General features: G+C 49.8%; 7 protein-coding genes across 7 annotated transcripts; 2 read left to right on the forward strand and 5 right to left on the reverse strand.

Annotated features, from left to right (window-relative positions):
- Window positions 1-1445: 1445 nt before the first annotated feature.
- Window positions 1446-3320, forward strand: TGAM01_v202267 (MFS transporter, AGZA family, xanthine/uracil permease; the record flags this gene model as incomplete). The annotated part of the gene is made up of 2 exons (XM_018807144.1): window positions 1446-1526; window positions 1668-3320. 2 exons carry the CDS (start codon window positions 1446-1448, stop codon window positions 3318-3320), a joined length of 1734 nt encoding a protein of 577 aa, XP_018659652.1.
- A 674-nt stretch (window positions 3321-3994) lies between these two features.
- TGAM01_v202268 (hypothetical protein) lies at window positions 3995-5269 on the reverse strand (the record flags this gene model as incomplete). Its single annotated transcript, XM_018807143.2, has 3 exons — window positions 3995-4496; window positions 4565-4642; window positions 4722-5269. 3 exons carry the CDS (start codon window positions 5267-5269, stop codon window positions 3995-3997), a joined length of 1128 nt encoding a protein of 375 aa, XP_018659651.2.
- Window positions 5270-11947: 6678 nt separating this feature from the next.
- On the reverse strand, window positions 11948-12733 carry TGAM01_v202269 (hypothetical protein; the record flags this gene model as incomplete). The annotated part of the gene is made up of 1 exon (XM_018807142.1): window positions 11948-12733. One exon carries the CDS (start codon window positions 12731-12733, stop codon window positions 11948-11950), a length of 786 nt encoding a protein of 261 aa, XP_018659650.1.
- A 771-nt stretch (window positions 12734-13504) lies between these two features.
- On the reverse strand, window positions 13505-14552 carry TGAM01_v202270 (short chain dehydrogenase; the record flags this gene model as incomplete). Its single annotated transcript, XM_018807141.1, has 2 exons — window positions 13505-14421; window positions 14489-14552. 2 exons carry the CDS (start codon window positions 14550-14552, stop codon window positions 13505-13507), a joined length of 981 nt encoding a protein of 326 aa, XP_018659649.1.
- A 1499-nt stretch (window positions 14553-16051) lies between these two features.
- TGAM01_v202271 (short chain dehydrogenase/reductase family) lies at window positions 16052-16942 on the reverse strand (the record flags this gene model as incomplete). Its single annotated transcript, XM_018807140.1, has 1 exon — window positions 16052-16942. The coding sequence occupies one exon, from the start codon at window positions 16940-16942 to the stop codon at window positions 16052-16054; it is 891 nt and encodes a 296-aa protein (XP_018659648.1).
- Window positions 16943-17273: 331 nt separating this feature from the next.
- TGAM01_v202272 (hypothetical protein) lies at window positions 17274-18255 on the reverse strand (the record flags this gene model as incomplete). The annotated part of the gene is made up of 2 exons (XM_024548960.1): window positions 17274-17752; window positions 17808-18255. 2 exons carry the CDS (start codon window positions 18253-18255, stop codon window positions 17274-17276), a joined length of 927 nt encoding a protein of 308 aa, XP_024406363.1.
- A 985-nt stretch (window positions 18256-19240) lies between these two features.
- On the forward strand, window positions 19241-22405 carry TGAM01_v202274 (esterase/lipase; the record flags this gene model as incomplete). The annotated part of the gene is made up of 1 exon (XM_018807139.2): window positions 19241-22405. One exon carries the CDS (start codon window positions 19241-19243, stop codon window positions 22403-22405), a length of 3165 nt encoding a protein of 1054 aa, XP_018659647.2.
- Between the last annotated feature and the right edge of the window lie 96 nt (window positions 22406-22501).

Consider the following 22501-nt stretch of genomic DNA (forward strand, 5'->3'; position numbering starts at 1 on the left):
TGGCTCGTGGCGTGGCGCCGCGCCGTTTTAGCCCGTCTTCCATGATGGAATTGTTCGAGCTGGAACCTTTCCTGATGGGGGCAAATAAGACGGGTATTGTGCCTTTTTGAGGCTTGACTCGCGTGGGCTGATGGCAGAAAATTGGAAATATGTGTTCCCGCAAAACAAAGATAAGGAATGGAAGTAAGGGTCTGGTAAGCCGAGATATATTCTAGGGTCTTTTTTTATGGGCTCAAGAGCTGCGAAATAGGACGAATGAGAGGAGCAATTTGTGGATTTTGGAGATACTATTGATGGGAGTCATTCTTACGGTACAGCTTGTGTGCAACATCAACCTTTTCTTGTGTCTGTCTCAGCCAACCTTTGGGCAACCTTGATGAGTTGTGCTGAAACAACGACAAGGATCTGCAAAGATAGAAACACGACATCCATCCAGAACAAAAAAAGAAGCATTCCATTCACATCGACAACGAGGCGGTCAAGACAAACATCCATCTCAAGCTCGGGACGCATAAAGTTCTACACATGCTTAGCTGCAACAAAAACCTGTGCGCTGCGCTAGCCGACGGTCCGAGGGAAATTGATGAACCTCCATCTTCAGCGAATTGATAGGACAGGCAGCCCGTCTTTTTTTGGGGGTCCAAGTCCAAGTGCTCCAAAGAAATGGCCGCTAAATTTCATTCTAGCCCGCCAACCCGCATCCGCCGATAGAAGCAGCTCCGGCGATGCGCTTCTCTGCGTTGCGTTGCACTGCATTTTGGGGGGGACCAGGTTCATGTTCTTTTGCCAGCATGAACTCCACAGATACCGATTTTAGCGGCAGCAGCTGGGAAGTGGGAGGGAGTGACGACAGTTGCAGAGAAGAATCGGAGATGCAATCAATGCAAGGGAAGATGCTACTCTGCTTGATTGAAGTTTTTGATTGTTCGTCCATATTCAGTACAATCCTTGATCCAGCAATCTGCCTTTCCAACGAGTCGCTACACCAATATCAATCCTGTCGCATACATGCATGGCTGGTCTAGGAAGGGCACGCGAGATAGAGGAACAAAGCCGACGCCTCTTCCGCCCACAAGCCACAAAATCAGCACCGTAATTGATCCCATCCAATAACCCGTAACGTGCCTAGGCCAAAATAGACAAAATATAACTCTCTTTTTTCTTTCAACCCTCCTCCCACCCCCGCGGCGCCCTCGCCCCTGGTTCCATTTTCCATCCTCTGGACCGCCACCGACCATCATTTAGCCCAGGCCCCACCACATTAGGTACGCGAAAGGAAAAAAAAAAATTAGTAGAAGTCGTCGATGTAGAGGTGCTTTATAAGGGCGAGCTCTCCCGCAGATCAATCTCTCCCCTCTTTTCCCTTCCAGAGGACGTATTCGTTCCTTCAGTTCGTTTGCGCACCCTCTCAAACTTCAACTTCAATATCCCAAACAGCCGCAGCCATGGGTTGGATGGATACAGTCAACGGCAAGGTCGCCCGCAGTCCTGTGGGTCGATGGTTCCGGCTGGAGGGCTCTGGTCATGTAAGTCGCCAAAAACTTCTTGCGTTTGAGTCACACCACGAGACCTCTTCTTGCTGCCAAAAAGAGCCTCGAGATGGGCAGAAGCAGCTTCCAATGTCTCAATAAACGTTGATTCCAGTACTCATCATGGTCGTCTTTTAGCCCAAGGAACGAAAGGGATCCCTCTTCTTCACCGAGATCCGCGGCGGCATGGCCACCTTCTTCGCCATGGCCTACATCCTCGCCGTCAACGCTTCCATCGTCTCTGATACCGGCGGAACCTGCGTCTGCAACGGAGGCCCGTCAGATCCCACCTGCAACAACAACGACGAATACGCCTTGTGTGTCCAGGCCATCAAGCGCGACGCCGTCACTGCCACCGCCGCCATCTCGGCCTTTGCCAGCTTCTTCATGGGCCTCTTGGCCAACCTGCCCGTCGGTCTCGCTCCTGGAATGGGCCTGAATGCCTACTTCACTTATACTGTTGTTGGCTTCCACGGCACCGGTCCCGTTCCTTACCAGGTTGCTCTGACTGCCATCTTCGTTGAGGGATTCATCTTCCTGGGTCTCGCCCTTTTCGGTATGCGACAGTGGCTTGCGCGAGCTATCCCGCACTCCATTAAGCTGGCTACCGGTGTTGGTATCGGTCTCTTCTTGACTCTTATCGGTCTCACCTATAGCGAGGGTCTTGGACTCGTCGTTGGCGCCACCGACACTCCCCTCGAGCTTGCCGGTTGCTCGCCCGCCAATCAGCTGGAAGATGGCACATGCCCCAGCTGGGATAAGATGCGTCACCCGGCCATGTGGATTGGCATCTTCTGCGGCGGCATCTTGACCGTCCTCCTCATGATGTACCGCGTCAAGGGCGCCGTCATTGCCGGCATCATCCTCGTCAGCATCATCTCCTGGCCGCGAACCACGCCCATCACCTACTTCCCCCACACTCCCGTTGGCGACGACAGCTTCAACTTCTTCAAAAAGGTCGTAGACTTCCACCGTATCGAGCACACTCTCAACGTGCAGCAGTGGGACGTCAGCGAGTACGGCGGCCAGTTCGGTCTTGCGCTCATCACGTTCCTCTACGTCGACATCCTGGACTGCACTGGTACCCTCTATGGTATGGCTCGCTTTGCCAACCTTATTGATCCCGTCACTCAGGACTTTGAGGGCTCTGCTGTAGCCTACATGGTCGACGCCATCAGCATTTCCATCGGCGCTCTCTTCGGCCTTCCTCCCGTCACGGCTTTTGTCGAGTCAGGTGCTGGTATTTCTGAAGGTGGCAAGACCGGTCTCACATCCGTCGTCACCGGTATCTGCTTCTTCATCAGCATCTTCTTCGCCCCCATCTTCGCCTCCATTCCTCCCTGGGCCACGGGCAGTGTCCTCATCATTGTCGGATCCATGATGGCCACCTCTGTCACCGAGATCAACTGGAGATACATGGGCGACGCCGTTCCCGCTTTCCTCGCCATTGCCATCATGCCCTTCACATACTCCATTGCATACGGCCTCATTGCTGGTGTTATGTCATACATTATCATCAACTCCACTGTCGGCTTGCTGCGATACGTCTCTGGTGGCCGCATCGTCCCCCCTAATCACAACGAAAAGGAGCCCTGGACATGGCGCATTCCTGGCGGCTTCTTCCCTCCTTGGCTTGTTCGTTTATTCCAGGGCAAGAAGGATTTTTGGCGAGGCTCAGAGACGGTCGTTGTTGAGGAGCACGTCGTGGAGAAAGAGCGAGATGCCAACTCTGAAGATCACGATGCCACTGATGTGAGCCGCACCACCGAAACCCCCGAGGTCAAGTTATAGAAGAAAAATAGGAATCTGCTCCTTGCCATAGAGGCAGACTTCTTTTTTTTTTTTTTCCTTCTTGTCGCTTGTTTCAGCTTGCCATGTGCATATAGAAAAGTCGTTCGAACGAAGTCGCGATGTGTCGATAAAGGTGATTTTTTTTGTTCAAATTTTTGAGATGTCGATTTTCAAAATGATTATGTCCCCGATATATAAAGAGATGGATGGTATAGAGGTCTTTGGAAGGGAGAACTCGAGTGGGTATAAACACCTAAACAGAGGGAAAAGAGGTTGGAGTTAGTATTTTTTGTTGTACATTTGCCATGATACCTATATCCTGCATCATAGCAGGAAGAAAATAAAGTAAAAACCTTTTTAATTATATGTCGACTCAGCTTGAAAGGTATGAAACAACGAGCGTGATAAACATCACCAAATGATAGAGATCAAAGTGGCTTCTTCATGATTCATGTATATAGTCATATCTTCATGATCTTCTGGCGGGTATATATCGTAGATCCCAAACATGCCAATTCGCTTTCAAGCGCTCAAGTCATCGGTCTATGCCATCAAAGCAATGTGTTTAAGCTCACTAGAAGCTCTGTCAGTATATCAGAAACCAAAAAAAAAAAAAAAAAAAAAAAAAAAAAAAAAAAAAAAAAAAAAAAAAAAAAAAAACATCCAAGCAGCACTCACTCTTGAACTTGGTATCCAACCTTTGTAGGAGGATACTTTGCCGGCTCGCCCTCGTCTCGTCCCAGCTTCGCCTGCTCCTCGCGCACCTTCTCCGCCCTCTCCGCCAACTTGGGCACAGGCGCCAAGTCAAAGTCCGAGTTGAGATGCCAAAACAGCGTGCTCGAGATCCTCACCAGCGGCCTATCCGGGAACTCGATCTTGCGCCGCTCAATGGTCTCAATGGTGCGCTCGTTGACGACGACCTCGTGGTATCCGGCCTTGATGAGCCCGCCGGTGATGTACTCGATTTGCTTGCCGGCCTGGACGAGGAGATAGTTGCCCTGGGGGATCTTGACGGGGATGCGGGATCCCGTGTTGCGGGCCCAGATATTGAGGCCGGGGTAGCGAGAACGGCCGTGGATGGTGAGGAAGTTGAGGTCGGTGTGGAAGCCGGCGAGGATGGTGTCGAGGGAGGCGTACTTGTTGAGGTCGGAGGCAGTCGGGGCGAGGAGATGGGGGCTATTTTATAAATAGAATCAGTATTGAGAACAGAGTCAGGAAAAGAGGAGACGAGAGATTTAACGAACCCGTAACGGCCGGCGTTGCTGAAGTAGTCGGCTTCGAGACCGAGGCCGAGTGCTGCCATTTCGGAGAGTTTGGAGACGCTGTGTTTTGTTACATAGTCAGATTATTGAGTCCAGCTACTTGGTACCTGTATCTGACTTCCAAAACAGTGAGACTCACGCATTCTTCATGGAGCTTCCCCACAGATTCATCGTCGGAGCCCATCGCTCCTTGATATGCGCCGCATCAGGCGTGATGTTCTCCGCATTCAAGCCGGGGAACTGCGTCTCATACGGCGGCAGCTCCACCATCCTCCAGAAGAACCGAGCCTTGGGATCTGGTGAATGCGCAGAAATGTCCAGCGGCCGCTGGCTCGGGTCCAGTCTCTGGATGATGTCTAGGCACGGCTCGTCGACGGCACATTTCGGCTTCTCGGTGTTTTCGAGCGTGACGCCTATCTGGTAGCTTAGCTCGGGCCGCTCGTCGCGCTTCAGATCTTCTTCAGGCTGGGCGAAGTAGTCTTCGAGGAGGTCGAGGAAGGTTTCGTTGTCGGCTTCGGAGACGCGCGAGTCGTGGAGGAGGAGGGCGCCGTAGGTGATGAGGGACGAGGCGGCGCGGGAGCATTCGGCTTGGACGAGGGGAGAGGTGGGAGGGTTGTTGAGGTAGATGTCGAGGTCGATGATGGGGAGATCCATCGAGAGCTGGGATTGTTGCGATTCGGATGCCATGATGGATGATGTGGTGTTGAGAGGATGATCTACAAGTCGGTAGACAAAGAAGGAGCAGGGAAAAGAAGACAAAAAGACAAAGAGACAAGGGTAAGATAATATTGAACAAGAGAAGGAGAATTTTTTATTTATTTAAGCGAGGCTCGATTCAGTTCTCGTCTAAACAATCTAAAGATCCAAATCTGCAAGCTATTAAAGACCAAAAGATCCAAGATCCATGCTTCTTCACCAAAAGTGGCATGAGGGGGAGGGGCTCCAGCGAGCAGCCGTCGACGCCAAAACTTTTTCAGTGGACCTCAGGCTTCGGAGCCGGCCGAAGTTCGCACGGAGGACGCCTCTGGATCCACGTTGGGAGCGTCTGGGGGAGATTTCGAGACGTAAAAGAAATCCACTCTTTGCCAGGTTAGGAGACTTTTTGGAGATTGTTTGCTGGAAGAAAAGAAGAAGCTTGTGATTTCGAGCTGAAGGGGAAAAAGCAAAGAAAATTTGCCAACAAGGATCCTCTCAGCCTCGCTTGTTGTGGGTGGTTTGTGTGTGCCGATCCTAGGCGAATGCCACCACTTACATGCATACAAGGGACCTTTGCTTGCTTCGGTGCAGCAAGGAGATTTTACGGATATCACATGCATATAAGACTAGCATCGTCATGCAAAAGCCATGGGCCATCACCTCCAACCCTTGCTGGAATACTGCTTTTTCGTCCGGAATCGCGGGCCGACATTCCGGAGAGCTCTCTCCAACCGGATGTCGTTCCTGTGCATTGCATGAATATCAAGTCTTCTGTAACGCGAAAGAGGAGGTTCTGTTCAGGGCTTTGCGTCTTTGGATTGGTAGAGGCCCTGTAGATTCTGGAGGGTGGCGACGGGGAAGAGAGGCGATGCATCCGGTGGCGGTGAGCGACGCAGAAGATCAGGGATTTGGTGAAACTGAGTGCGGAAGAAGTACATATACCTATACATGGAGCACTGTAGAGCTTTAAGTGAAACAAATGCGCTGTGCTTTGGAGCTGTTGGAGACTAAATGCTTTCTGTCGTGCGACCACACCTCCCATCGAGGAGTAGCATCAAGACGAGCTGCAAATATATCCATATCCTCTTATGTAAGGTAACAAAAGAAAAACAAACTAGTAGCATAGGTAGGATTCAAATTCAGCATCTATACTGTAGGGCTGTAAACAGCGTGCTAATGGAACAATATAGCGGATGTGAAGGGTGCATGGGATGAATGAGATCGAGCTCACCAACAGCTGATGCATCGCCAATCCACCACAGCTGGGACAGGCCAATCCATCGTGTACCACAGAACAATAATACACAATAGCTCTATTCATCTGCATTATATCATCAATAGAGCTTCTCGAGCTGCTCTTGTATTTAAATCTATAAATATCTCCTACTTCCTGCTCTAGATGGCTGTAATCGTGTCCTCCATCTAAACCACCCAGCTTGGCGTCCAAAATTGCACATCCAAATTCTTCAAGCGAGGTTCGCAATTTCTATACCGCGGTTTTCATGCACTTATACACTATAAGACTTTCTAATATCGGGGAATCGGTCTCTTATATCGGAATACTGGACGCTTTCTCTGGGTTGCAACCCTCAACTTCGAGCGAGCAACCCTTAAACTCGAGCGATCTCTGGGCAAAACCTTGAGAAATTGCCGTCTCATCAGGGTCAAATCGGAGCATTCTGCTCTCAATTCAGGATTAAGTGATGCCAAATTATCACCAACTCCAGGGTTACGCAGAGCTTTTGTCGAGATTTTGGCGTTGTAACCCTGAATCTTGGTGTTGTAACCCTGAGGCGAGGTGAGATTTGAGATCAAAAGTGCCATGAACAGGCGCCGTAACCCTGGTGGATGGGCTTTTTCGACTCCGATTTGGTCTCCTCTTCAGGGTTATTTTGCTTGATCAGGGCCATTGTGATCTTGAATGTGGATGATTTGAAGGTTGTAACCCTGGCGAAGATATCTTGACCTTGGAATTCTGGTGTTTTCATCCAGCGATTTGCATCTTCTCCGAATATATTTTCTCCAAATCTTCACCAATCTGGGCCTTAGTGATGCGATTTTGGCTACTTCATCTAGCATGTTTGCCCTTATCTTGATACTTTTTTACTCCCAATCATCACAAATAGTGATACCAATCCCTCTCTACTTGGTGTTTTCATTCAGGAATTTCCACCCATCACAAGATAATTTATTCGAGCCGTTATCACTTTTGGCTCTGGTGATGCGATTTTGGCACCCTCATCTAGTGGTTTTGCTTTCATTTTGATCCTTCTTGACTCCCAATCATCGCCAGTTGTGATCTCAATCTCTCTCTTCGTGATACCAGACTCTCTCTTCTTGGTGTTTACATCTGGCAGTTCTTGTCTTTTTGAAGACGATTTCTTCCAGATCATCATGAACTTGGACTCTGGTGATGCGATCTTGACTTTCTCATCTAAGAGGTTTGCCTTCATCCTGATCCTTTTTGGCTATTAATCATCACAAACTGTCACCAGTAGCGATATCAATCTCCCTCTTTTTGGTGTTTTCCGCGATGTATTTTATCACTTCATCCAGCGTTCAGATCCTCATCATGATGAAATCGGATCTCGTCAGCTCAACCTTAGTGGTTGCATCAGACCCTTTTCACATCGTGTTAGATTTGATCTGACTCTTGTCATCACCAATGGTGATACTAATCTCTCTCTTCTTGGTGTTTTCTGCGATGAATTTTATCATGTCATCTAGCGTTCAGATCCTCATCATCGTGGATATGTACCTCGCCAGCTCCAACTTGGTGGTTTCATGCAGCGCTTTTCGCGTCATCATGAACGTATTTTTGCTAGTGAGTATCACCAATTTAATCCTGAAATGTCATTCGATGGTGTTTTCGTCTTTCAGTTTGGTGGCTGCGGCCAGTTTCCCAATCCCAGCTGCCACCGCATTTTGGCCTGCCAGCCGGATCTTTGGTGTTTACCACCACCCGACTGCCGCCACTCCATCCAGCTGCAACAGCCTGATGAAGCCCAAATTTGACCGTTTGATCCCATTTCTTGGTGTTCATTTAAATTTTTCCTACGGCACCTGTCGGTCGCATTGCCACGCGCATCCCCAAATTTTTGGTGTTTTCTTTCGCACTCTGCGCACACACCAGAGCGCCACCCTAGCTGACAACATTGAGTCCAACAACTCCAAGCGCTCTTCAATGCTAATGCACAGAAGAAAGGATTTATTCTGCTCTTATTATTTTCTTTTCCTATTTTCGCTTCTTTTCTTTCCTTCCAAATCTGCCCAAACAAGTAGACTACGTGGCTGATTGTAATCACTTGGAACGATGCGCCACCGTTGATGCGAGCGACTGGGGAATTGAATGCACATGACACCACGAAGAATGAGGATGTATAGCAGCCAGATACATAACATCATGTATTATATTCCATGCAAGCTTTTGATTTCAAAAAACAGGCCATTACGAACTTGTCTTGGGTACCTGATGCGTCATCGGTGTTGTAGTAATATGTGGGCGGGCATTAATGCCCCAAACGTATCGCACATCTTGAGCACACTCTAAATATCCAAAATAAGATTGTTCAATATATCTAACGAAGATAGCATAAGTTTATACTGATAAGTCTTGGACAGACGCTTGTCACCGACTAGTAGAGGGTACGAAAACGTTGCACCGGTTGAAGAAATCTGTTTATGCCTCTGTTCCAGGGAGGCAAAAACGACCAACAGAGACGACCAATGCGGTATTCATTGACTCAGAGAGAGATTGGAAAAGGTTCGTGTTGAACTTAATCCATACTCGCAGCACTGCCCTGTTATAGTACCAAGGCATAGAGCATTGGCTTCTGAATCGCGTCGTCATATGGCTGAAGCATGACTAAATGGTCTGCCGGAAAAGAGCTTCAAGCGCATCTTCAGTTGAGCAGCAATGGCAATCAAGTTTGACCTGCTGGACATAAGGATGCTGCTTGTGGCCTGGCGAGCTATCTCAACGTCGTACATATGCTTTGGAGTATTGGGTCTTGCGGATTCGTGGCAGTAAGTAGTGTCCTTTAGTATGCAATTGATCTCATAAAGTGAGCTAGGCGTGTATCGCAATATAATGAACCTAAAAATTCAAGCATATCCGGGGTATCATGTGTATCTCTAGAGCGCAGCTTCAATTAGCTTGCTTCTCTGCGAACTGGAGACTCTGTCCAAATGCCAATCTCACATTTACCAGCAAAACTCCCAAGTACAGCTGATTGCATCATCTTGTCCCCTGGTTCCTCCAACCAAATTGCTTTATAGCTGTGACAACAACCCACGCAACGGCAACAATGGCTACCGTGATGCGAACTTCCCGCGCCAGCTCTGCGGCCGACTGCGGAAGCTGAAAAGTGTGGGCGTGGCTGATAGACCCGGAGTGCTGGGCCGAAAGGAGGAACTGCTCCATTGCGCTGAGATTGACTGATTTGGCAGTGGAATGGAAGATTTTAACAGGCTTGAAGATGGAAGCTCAGATTTGAGAATGGAATTGGAGCACAAGCGTTTTTTGGTAGAAGCTTTTTTGGGGATGATCGGCGCGGGTAGGAAGAATCGAATTGGAGATAAGCAGCTGGGCTAAGCCTATCGTGGCAGTTCAGCTTGAGATGGCGTCTGCCATTTCGAAGTTCCATCGCCTCTACTCTGCAATTTCACCAAGACAAAACTTTGAATGCAGCCAGATTGTGATAAACAAGATGCGATATAAATCTTGCAGTGCTGTAGGGGCTCTAGATCTGGCTGGAGATGGATGAACTTCAATGGCTGCTTATACCAACCAGCTGCTCGTCGTACTGGAGTCTACCTGTACGGCTATCGCTGTTCAGGACAGATGCACAGCTTGAGCCTGAGCCTGAGCCTGTACGACCTCGAGCCTGGAGTGCCGCATCTGGCAGCGAAAAGGTCCGCGATGCCTGAGAGAGCGGCACCGGAAGGGCCACCAGCACCGTTCCGTATCGGCGCTTGGCGAGAGTCTCAGCACCGGCCGGCGGATAGGAGATGACGAGATGTAATTGCCGGATGTGGACATGTCATCTCTTGCCGGCTCTGGCTTGGCCTAGAATTCCTGAAATAAATACACACATAGGCAATTCTGCCTCCATCTCATCAAGACTAGATAAGAGCGACTTGGTCATGGGCCGTTGGCATGTGCCGTCGAGTCAGTCATCCTCACATATTTTTACTCTTTGCTGTCTATCGTAATTTTAAGCATCAAAAAGACGTTAAGGATCTTGTTTGAACCAGTACTAAGGTTCTGGCTTCGGCCTCTAATACAAGTGCGGAAGTTTGATACGCCACTGTCATTTCTACAACGAGGGTGGCCATGTGTGGATCTCACTCATCCCCTGAAAGCCAGAGAGCTAGGCGGACGAAATATGCACACACTCTACCCGCATGTATACAGCACCTATAGTAAGCTAGGTCGATGAAGCAATGGCTCGTCCTATTTTCTGAATCAGGAAATCATAGCAAGGTAACTACTTCAAAAAGCAGTAAAGAGGTAGATCAAAATAGTAGCACTATATTCAGTGGCATCCCCATCGTGATGGAGGCTAAGCACACGAGCAATCACCACAACCTGCAAAGAGAACAATAGCGAAAGGACGTTTTACCACTCCAAGGTATTTGTCCGGGCCCCCGTATACAATCGTTGTTGGCGACCACCTTCATCGCTAAGCTCGCCAATAAGGTCACGCTAGATGTTCTATCGTCATTGTAAGGCCACCAGCGGCTAGTTTATGGCAGACATAATACCTTAGTATGAGCCACTCTATCGGATCCGATAGCTTACTAACGGAATCCGGGCATAGGTCATCCCAGTAACACTCCGCAGTTCTAATACGTGGACTTGTTTTTACGCCTATGACCGGTTACAAATGTTTGAGTAAGACAATATAGTCGGCGCAAAGGATAAGCACTTGTCCTAGCGAGGTGCCACATAGTCAGGGGCCCCTCCTTTTGGGTTCCTTGTTTATAGTGACAAGAAGGCGTCAACTATCTATCAATCATATTAGTTGATTGTTGGTCCAAGTCATATTGACTACTCTATAGCCGTGGCACGTCGATAAGTTGTTAGTAACAGTAATATAGGCTTGCCTCCATTGCTGCTCGACAACCTCCATCTCCGGCGTTATGCTGTTGTGCGAACCAAACGTCAGCTCCAATCTCTGTAATGATGAAACTTGAGAATTGTCGTAGAGGAAAGAGTGTCATGTTTCTGTGGAAGGGATCATGTATCTCAAGGACGTAATTGCAATGCAAGAACACACATTGTATCCAGCTCCTTGGAGAGCTGTAGCTGGTAAATGCTCTTCTTCCGCGTATACCCGTATACCCCATATATCATCTTCGGCGCATCCACAGTCGTGCTGCAAATCTCGACGCAGCCCTACCCGTCATGCAGTGAGCGAGACTAGTTCATTCACGGAGTTTTGAAATCAAGAAAAGGGGAATTCGAGGAAAAAGGTCTTCTCCGAACACGGTACAAGGGTAAAATATTCCAAAGCAAACTGGCATAATAAATGGTAGAACAAAAGTACAAATAAGGGGGGTATTGTCTCTTTATGGTATCTCAGCTACATAACATGAAACTTCTCTTCCAATTCCTTCTATCCATCATATAATCTCATCATATCCATCACATCTGCATAATTCGATTTAGACCTTGGCCGCCGCAATAATCGGTCCTCCAAGGCCTCCCTCGGTGAGGATAACCGCCGCGCCCTGATCCGGGCCCAGCGCACTTCTCGGCGCAGGCAGAGACCAAGTTGCGTTTCCGCCGATCCAGTCGCCAATCTTGGTCACCGATTCCACCACGTTGCGGTGGGGGATCTTCTTGCCTTTGTTGACACCCTTGGCAGGCTTGATGACCTGGTCCTTTTGCGTGTAGACAATGTACGACACCTCGTGCGGGGGAGCCTCTTGCTTGTCCGTGTCGATGCGGACTTCAGTGTCGTTTGCGTCTAGGTAGACGTGGAAGTCACGAGCCTTGGTGGCATCTCGGCCCTGTTGAATAAGGGCTTGGATCTCCTCCTTCTGTCGTCCACTGCCGTCGACGATACCGTTGACGACGACCTGAGGAGTGAAGAGATTGTTTCGAGCCCACCTCTTCGCATAGGCTCGCTGACGGGAATCGTTGGAGAGGCTGGAGAAGGTGTCCTTCCAGCCCGTGTGGTCAAAGATGGTGACGGGATAGGTCAAGAGCAGCACGTTTGGGTCTGCGGTACCGGCGTGGATGCCGGGCAGGGCCGGAGGGCACGACTGGCAAGATTGCGATTGGAACAGCTCCGCAATTGCAAGAGGCTCAAAGTTGACGAAGCAGGCATCCGTGTGAACGTGGTCAGGATGGTCACCAACAGGGTTTCCTTCGTCATCGAGAGCCACAGAGCAGACCAACGGGGCCGGCTCCTTGCGGCGGAAGAGCTTGCGGATAAGAGAAGCCATTGTGTGATATTGAAAGATGATTATTGGTTCTTGGATATAGAGACTGAGACCCAGCTTTGAGTGTAGAAGCACTTATTATTTGCGAATAGGCTTGCGACGCCAGATTAATGAAAAGCACAATGAGATTGAATTCTCTCCTTCCGAAGAGGGGATGGGCTTCCCTTATTTATGCATGCCCTCCTGTCATAGCCGGTTTGTCTTCCCTTGGCAGTGTTCGTAGGGATACCCAATATCCAAAAACAAGTCATGCCAAATATCCTAACTCCTGATTCCAAGCTATCTTGTTCGCACGCCATACTATGCGCCACAGCCCCCCATGATATTAGCCCCCAACTTTTAGCCCGCTGCAAGGCGCCAAAATAAGCACACAAAATCGACGGACCAGGGGGGAGAAGCAAGCATGGAATCGCACGCGATAGGGCGCAAACCTGGCTTCTGATGATCGCGGGTAAGATATGCAGGCCCGTGGGGCGTGGTTCAGCTGTAAGCGCTTGCAGTTCATGGGGTTTGGAATCATGCACACATTCTTGTTGGGTGGGGATGAGATGCTAAAACACATGAAAGCAGGTTCTCACGTTGTGCTTCTGGCAGGGGAACTCCTGTAATGCTTGTATACTTTAGCATGTGTCTTCCACCAGGACTATTTGGCCAGGTGCCTTGATTGCTCACGCCTCCACAAGGCTGAGCCAGCGTCGGGCAGGAAACATGAAGCCTACAAAACTAGACGTGTGTAATCAGCACATCGCATGCGCACGCGATGGCCCAAGTGACCTATAGATGAGGTCCCCAGACGTTTTCGTCCTGGAGCCAGTTAAGCACATCTCCATCGCCATGTTCATTGCTGCTGGTAATCAGGCCTTTTCTGGGATCTCTGTCTGGGCCCGGATCGTTGAATGCATTGACTTTTCTAGTATTGCCAGCGCCAACCTCCAAGACAGTCCCTCCGACATTCTCATCCTCTTCGATGCATCTGAGCATTGCCTGCGCCACTTCCTGCGGAGTCACCCATGCGTCTTGGGACTGATCCACGTTTCTCAGCTTCTCTGGATGCTCCGTCCAGAGAGGGGTCCGAACAACTCCGGGCGCGACGGCGTTGACACGCACACCAAACAGAGGCTCTAGCCGCGCGACACTGCGAATGAAGCCCGAAAGACCAAACTTGGATGCGGCGTATAGCGGAGCTCTCCAGACGGGTATCTGGGCGGCGACTGAAGAAATGTGGATGACCCTCTTGGGGTTGCTGGGAGACGCCTTGGGCGGCGCTGCGGTGAACTTGGAGCCTTCAATCGGTGGCCGAGGATACAGCCAGTGCGATATCGCCATTTGCGTTACACGAATAGGATGTGTCAAGTTGATGTCTAGCAGCCCATAGTGGCCTTTATCGACCGCATCTCGACTTTCGCTGGAGCCAGGCGGATGCCAAAAGTTTGACCAGTGAGGCTCGTATACACCTGCGCCTGGGCAAACAATGTCGATGTCTCCATGCTTCTCAAGCGCAAAGCTAAACATGTTGGAAAGATCAGTCCATGAAGTTACGTCCGTCTTGATAAACGAAGCTTGGGCTTTGCTTTTGCCCTCGCTTTGGTATCTCGAGATGACATCTTTTGCTTCTGGCCGCAGCTCCAAATCTGCAAATACGACGCTGCAGTCGTGGGAGAGAAGAAGTTGGGCAAACGCGAGATTGATGCCTGATAAAAATCATCTTAGTTTGAAGCTTAACTTTAACACTTCAGGCCCATGTCCAGAAATACACACCTGAGCCGGCGCCAGTTACGATGGCGGTTTTGCCAGAGACCGAAAACGACTTGGTCGATGCCATATTGAACAGAGCCTTGAGCTATGATTCCGCTGGTGGGGGAAGTATATTGACCCTGTTAAACAGTGAGCGAATCGATAGAGAAGTAAAAATGGGCGTTATAATGATTGGATTCTACACGTATATATACATGGTTAAGTGCGGGGATCAAATGGCGCGAATGACATGGTTAGGTAAAATTTGATTATCAATTGTGTATATAATTCTTTGATCTAAGGCTTAGGCCTATTAGAATGTAACCTTTTAATTATCATTTACACTGATTCAATTCGCCTGGTCTTGATCAGTTCGGCCGACTTGACAGCACAAATATGCTCGGAATTCTTTCCTATCTTAGAACCATGAAGACTATTACGGTCGGGCGTGGGAGGTTGTGATGAGCTCGATCCCTTAACGTGGTCTCTACGGATCAGGACATAGGAACTTGTAAAGGGGGAGCAAAAATGTTGTCGTCTCTATCTATGATACGGGCGATCGATCTGCTATATGCGCCAGTTGGGATTTCCTGCCTCCCACCTCTCGGGAATAGCCCCAATTGGCACCTTAAATGCTCGGATTTCCTTCCTATTTTAGAAAATTCAAAATTGTCTACTTGTACATAAACAATCAGCCAGTTTTCTTTAGGAAGTGTTACCAGGCCGCCACGCTAGGGTATAGCCACTGCCAAAGCGGGGGATTTTCAGAGCATCAACGAGTGGCTTACTTTGATATAGCTACTAGTACTACTAGTCTCATGTTCTCAAGCCCTCTCTGTATTAGGCACTCTCTTCTAGCTCTAAGTCTTGCAAGATATATGTACAATGCTCAAAATATTTGGCGATCAAATGAGTTTTCGTAAGCGAAATCAAGAGAAGTAACAATGTTTCACCACACAATATACCAGCTCTCACTGATTCGCTGCTGCGTGCAAACCCAACCGCGTCCATACAAACGCAATGCTTCATCCCGGAGCTCTAGCTTCGCCGCCCTCCGAAAAAGATTCTGCCAGGCCCCACCACACACCGCTCTCGCCTGCCTATATATTTCTCGCCCGCCCGCCGAAAAGCGAAGCTTTTTTCTTTTCTTTTCTTCTTTAGCTCTCTTTGCCTTTTGGCTTAGATCAAGTGTAGTATCTGTTCTTTTCAGTTTAATCTCTGAAAGGTCTCTAAGGAGACCAATCGTGATTATTCTTATTTTTGTCCTTGGGGCGGTTTCCTCTGTGCTTGCACATGATTCTGCCCACAGTGTCCCTGGTATTACACTGCCTCCAGGCGACGCGAACATTCTTTTCATTGCTTTTGCTGGGGCTTGCCCTGGCAGCGAAGAAGGGGTTTTCTCTCAGTAATTGGTGGTGGCAATGCTGTTCGTGCTGTTCTCGAGTCTACGCCCTGAAATTTGTTTTTGGTCATTGTGATGAGCCACGATGGAAATCAGCCACTTGTCTCGAGAGGCTTGCTAACGATGGATGCTCACGTCTTTAGATAGAATACATGATCTATTTACCGCGACAAAGACATTCAATATCAATACGTAGATGCGACGATGCTCAACCGTCCCCCGTCCGTCACCAGCACGCTCCCATCCACGTATCCTCCCGCCTTGCTCGTCAGAAACAGCATCGCTCCCGCAAACTCTTCCTCCGTGCCAAACCGCTCCAGCGGCACAAAGGACGCAGGAAAACTCCCTTCTTGTCGAACATCCGCGGACGAGGCTTTGATATCGCGCTCAGTCATCTCGCTGGGGTATATTCCTGGCGCGATCGAGTTGACTCTGATCTTATGCGGTGCCAGCAGCGTCGCGAGCTGCTTGGCCACCTGCACTGCTGCTGCCTTGCTGGAGCCGTAGGCGAATCCTGCCTTGGGTAGGCGTGCATAGGATGCTACAGAGCCCGTGATGATGGCTTGGGACTTTTGCGGCACGACTGCTCTCTTGTTTCCCTCATCAAGCAGATCCAGGAATGCAAGAACAGTGTAGAAGGCCGCGGTAACGTTAACGTGAAAAGACTGCGTGAAATCTTCCATGTCGTACGCCCAAAGGCCCTCTTGGAGGGACTTGACATCGAGGTTGTTGAAGTTGCTTATGATGCTCGAGTTATCCGTCGTGATCGCTCCGCTATTCGCAAAGACGACATCGCAGTAGCCCAGCTCCTCACGGACTCGATCCGCGGCCGCTTTCAGAGAGTCTTTGGAGGTGACATCGCAGACGACGGGTCTGATAATCTCTGGACTGGGACTCGTGTCTCTCGTTGCTACAAGAGCATCTTCTCGTCGTCCAAGAACGTAGACAGCCTTGGCTCCGTTGGCAGCGAGAGCGTGGGCCGTGATTCTGCCCAAACCAGAGCCTCCGCCAGTGATGATGGCAACGAGGCCATCGACCCGGAAGAGGGATTCGGCGTTGTATGAATGCGAAGTCATGATTTCAAAATCCAATGGCAAGAAGTTACTGCATTGAAACCATCAGGCTCTGTGACATATGGTGCCAGTACTGGAGAAGGGATTATGGCTCCCCATGGAATAAGCTAGCTCAATGCATCGATGGCCGGGGTAATGATGACTAAAGCATGCTTTAATGGTAGTATTTGGCGTGATCTCAAATCTCTAGGATATCTGCGCCAAACGATACAAGCTTCTGACTAAAAAGCAACCATGGCTTCTCTATCTACCACTTCTAGCTATTTAGGAAATAGGCATGGTTGTCGGGGTAGGTCCTTTGCGTAACTGTTGTCTCATGCATACCGCCTTGATCCTACTTATTGTAACTCTGCATATGTAACTTCAAATCGGACTCCAAGAAGAGGCGCTTTTCCTCAAACACTTTACTTGGACCCTGTAGGATGTCAGGGGCTATTTGCCCATCAACAAACTTAGCGAAATGCAGCCGAGCCCTCCGTTCAATTTTCCTATCCTCCTTTTGTAATGCCGTGTTCATGAAAGGAAGCTCAGCGTAGTAGTCTAGGTCTTTGGTTTCGGTCGCATCATATGTGGTACGTTCTCCCAACATCCGACATTGATGGTCTTCGAGATACCTCTTGAATGGGACCAGAACCTCCTTGAACCCGTACTGACAGCCAGTTGTGTCAATAATCCAAGTCTCCCCCACGAATAGTCGGCCAACGATGATTACTGTATGGGGCACGCCGCTGGATTCAGGTGCTGGGTATAGCTTTGCTGGAAACCTTGGCTTGCCCACCTCTAGGTCCACTATTTCGAAAGTCGAAGGAACCCCTACAAGATGTTAGCCGAATGGCGAAATAGGAATGAGGAAATGGGACTAAGAGACCTGAGAGCAACTTGCGAGTCAAACGACCCAACAGTACCATAGCCGTCGTGCATTGATTGACAAGAAGGGCCGCTTCCTTATGCTCGATGTTGTTGGTGAGATGTCCAGGAAACACGCAACGCATGGGTCTTGTTTTGGGCATTTGGTGGAGCCTCAGGATGCCGTCCTTACTTTCGATATGCGTGAGATTGAGGTCATAGACCATCTCCCTGTACGCCAATAACGCAGTTTTGAGGATCTTAGCAGCACGGTGAAGCGCAATCCGCCGGGACAAATTGCGACACCTGTTCTTGTGAGTCTCTCTTGTTTTTATCTGGCAATCCCGATCACAATAAAAAGTGTCTAGAGCATCGCCAGGCAGGTAATCTGGTGCATCTTTGCAACCAGCACACCGCATCGTGGCCGGTTTGTCGCAGGTAGCACAGACACCTAGGGTCTGAGATACCATCTCAACTGTTCCGTCTGGATGGTTGCGTTACGGGAGTTGATACTGAGTAACTGAAATGTGGTTTCCTGGCAACGTGTAAGCGCAGGTATTTTTGCGCCCAACGACCTAGGTCAGGCACGATCCTAGGTCAGGCACGAAACTTTTCAAATTAAGCAAGCGTAATAGCATCACTTCATAGGCGATCTTTTTCTCAAAATGCCCGCTGGCAGTTCGTCCAAGGACGGCTAAAGTCAACGAAGAGCGCTGAGATGAAACTTTAGGGATTACTTTCAGAGGCGGCAAAGCACCGTAGCGGGCTCTGTAGCGGCCACAGGCGCTGGGACAGTTCGTTGCGGCTTAGCAGGTGCAGTATCGGCATAAGCTGAGTCACCGTTCAAGTCGCCGATAACGGTTGACAACACAGCAACTGTTGTCCTCGTCTCTTGGATACGACCTGGAATCCAAATTCTGTTGATGTCTTACTCTCTATCTTTGCATTTCAGCCGTATCTGGGACCACATCTTCATCACCTCATGTTGCCACATCCACTGCATTCCAATCGTGCCTCGGCCAGCATGTCTTGCATGAACAGCTTTGCCAAAAACTCGCCACAAATCGATGGCGTGTCGACACAACAGACCCCTGTCCAGTGTGATGGCCTGCATCAATTCAATCTAAATTTGCTATGGGGCGTCGAATTGGACGTGGGATTCTCTCATTGGTGGCTGATATCGCCGTCCCAGGGGCGTTAATAGCTGGAATCACATGTGAAACTCAATGGGCACTGGGCACTGGGCACCAAGTTGGCAATCAATATTGACTTTTACTAAGGATGACCACCTGCATTGCTGAAGTTTACACGCACTCTAATAATCGGCTCAAGTCTCCCAACATTCGAACCGATGATTGATTCCTCTTAAGGCGGCACCTAAAACATGCCGATATCCAGCAATTTGCCTTGACCAACCTAGTTGAACCAGCATAACGAATCGCTTCGCATATTACAATGACGACAGACGCTGTCACTGCCTCCAAGCAGGGGCCTCAGCATATGCAAGGCCCAACGCTTCTTCCGTCGCCTGTTGCTCAAGCCGTCAGCCTTGCCACCCGATCAACTTCGCTCGCCATTCGCATTGGATCTGTGCTGAGCAATGCTGGCCTCGATGCCGCACGATTCACCACCCTTGGTGGCCTGGGGCTGGCCCGGGGCATGATTGAAGGCGTCATGAGCCGAGCCGCCAAAGATACCCTTGAGCAATCGCAGACCGAGCTGGCCGTCCAAGAAGCAGAGACGGTCCTAGAGCGCAGCCTTGAAAACCTGCATTTTGCCGTCACTCAGGCGGTCTTTTGGACTTCCGTCAGCTTCCGGCTTACGGGCACAACAATCTCTACTGCTTCCGCAGGCTCACAACTCCTCTTATCATCTCTCGACCAGCTCCTCGGCTCAACAGATTCCTCCCGAGCAGTTGCCAGCATCGTCACACTTATTCGCCGCGAATTTGAGAATCCCACGACGGGCCTGCAAGGTGAAAGGGTCGGTGTCATCGACCTGACTCTTGCTCTCAGCACGCTGGCCTATCTACAGCGGGCATGCCGAAAAACGACTGAAGAAGAACGCCGAAGGCAGTCTTATGAAGAGATTATATGGGATGTGGTTGTATTGGAAAACGGAGATCGGGTTGATATTGATGAAAAGGTGTATAATGAGATCCGTGGGGGCTACAACAACCAAACAAAAGGCATCGTTTCCTCGCCTCCCACCAACGGCTCTTCCGTGAACGACACTGAAGACGACGAAGCTGTCATATCCCGCCTCAAGAGCCAGATTATGGCCACTGTGGCTCCGGGCACGGCAGTATCAATCTCCAACTCTGTATCCTCAGTGCAAACAATCACTGTAGACGTTCAAGGATCAAGGCTTCTGTCTCTACCAACTCCACCAGGCGCCGAAATTGTTGAGGCACAGCCCCTCCTCACCTCTGGAAGCGCTCTTTCATACAAGTCCACAGATCCACAAGATCAGTCTACGTCCTATCGGGTGGTATACAGGATAAATCGCAATAAGAAGGAAACAACGTCTTTCCAAGGCGGAGAAGAACCGAAAGAAGAAGCCGTCGAAGTTATTACCGACTATCAGAGTTCCGGGAGCGAAGAGACTCTGACAGAGATGCCTACAATTACCCTCCCTGAAGACGAATCCCCTCCCCCATCCCCTATCACATCACCGTCTTCCGCTTTTGCTTTCGGACCGCCGCCAGTTCCTGCAAAGGATAAGAGAAAAAGCCACAAATCTCAGCCCCATGATTTCTCAAAACCAACCAAATCGAGCTCCCGCAAGCACAATATCGAGTCCGCTAAAGCTGCTTCTCGAACATCTACACCATCAAAAGAGCCAATGTATCTGGAAGATTTGCCTGCCCAAAACCAAAAGAGACAACGCACCCACAAGTCTCAAGATACCAGCAGAAGAAGCCATGGTGGGAAGAAGACCGACGGGGCTTCTTCTAGGACGCCCGACAAAAAGGCTGGACTGAAGCATATTCTTAGAGGAAACGGCCCGTCCGTCTCCCATATCTGGACAAAGGAATCAGACCCATTGGACTATACCGGTGGCAGAGACCTACACGCCAAATCTTCCCTAAGAGATATAGCGAGAGAATTACGATCGGTATCCCCTCCAAACGATGCGGTGCCAAGGTCACCCACCGAACACTACAGCGTCTATCTTAAACCACCTGGTGGTCATCGTCGAAACCGGTCGTATGCAACCAGCATATATAGTGTGGGCACCAATGATTCAGTGTCATCGTTGGTATTGTCGTCTTACTTTCAAAAGAGCGCCTACAACACCTCCGACGCGCTGCATTCTCTCCAAACGCAAGGCTTTGTTGATGGAACTTTCCCTGAAGGCCATCTACTTCCCAATATCACTCGATATATGCGGTTTTCGTCAGCGAGCTATGGCTCGCATTTCCTTAAGCTTACTGGCATCTCCAGTGACACACCGAGTCCTGGTGCTTGGGATGGAATCCATCACGATGTACGGCACTTTGCCCATCACACCGAGTCGCAGACTGACAATATTCTCCTTGCCTCCTTCGTTGACCCGCAGGGTGGCAGCGACGCCACGGGTTCCACCAGATCTGGCGTTCCTCTTGTCCATTACATCTCGCTCGACCACGCAGCCAAGGCCGTTGTGCTTGCTTGCAGGGGCACGCTTGGATTCGAAGACGTGCTGGCAGATCTGACCTGCGAGTACGATAAGCTGGTCTGGAGAGGCAGAGGCTATCGTGTTCACAAGGGCATTCATGCCTCTGCTAGGAGGCTACTATATGGCGATGACGGTCGCGTTTTGGTCACACTCCAACAAGCTCTACGCGAGTTCCCAGATTATGGGCTTGTGTTGTGCGGACACTCCTTGGGAGCTGGCGTTACCTCGCTGCTGGGAATCATGTTGTCTGAGCCTAATCCCTGTGGCCCTGGGTTCGTCACATCCGCCGAGCCATACACAGTTAGGCCTCCACCGAATGAAGCCCTTATCAATGTAAGACTCAGCAAGATTCGCCCTCCGTCTGGTCGCCGCATACACGTATATGCATATGGCCCTCCAGGCGTCATGTCGAATTCTCTGCGCCAAATCACTCGCGGCCTGATTACCACCGTCGTACACGGCAACGACTTGGTGCCTCATCTATCCTTGGGCCTGCTCCATGACTTTCAAGGCGTTGCTCTAGCGTTCAAAAACGACGAAAACAACACAAAGTCTGAAATCCGCCAGCGTATTTGGAATGCCCTCCAAGACAATGTCTCAGAGAGGTGGTACTTTAATCGCAGCGCCAGCAAAGTTGCCAGCAGCGGAGGCGTGAGCGACGAAGAGAGATGGATGCTTCCTGCGCTAGAGAACATGAGGGCCAGCATGAAGGGCAAGAAGCTCCTCCCGCCTGGCGAGGTATTTACCCTTGAGACACAGCGGGTGCTGAGGAGAGATGCGTTTCTTCTGTTGGATGAGGAGCATATTGGACGGCCGGCACAGCGGATTGTGCTCAAGTATGTGAAGGATGTCGAGGGCCGTTTTGGAGAGGTGCGGTTTGGGACGAGCATGTTGACGGATCATAGTCCGGCAAAGTATGAGGATGCTTTGAATAAGCTAAGGCTTGGAGTCTCGACGTGATATACCTAAATTGTAAAATGAGTTTGGAGAGGCCTTGAATCTTTTTTTCAGCTGCAGGGATACGCAAGATGGTATAGAAATTGTGCAAATCTCATG

This window comes from Trichoderma gamsii, assembly GCF_001481775.2.
Source record: "Trichoderma gamsii strain T6085 chromosome Unknown Scaffold_5.2, whole genome shotgun sequence".
Lineage (NCBI taxonomy): Eukaryota > Fungi > Ascomycota > Sordariomycetes > Hypocreales > Hypocreaceae > Trichoderma > Trichoderma gamsii.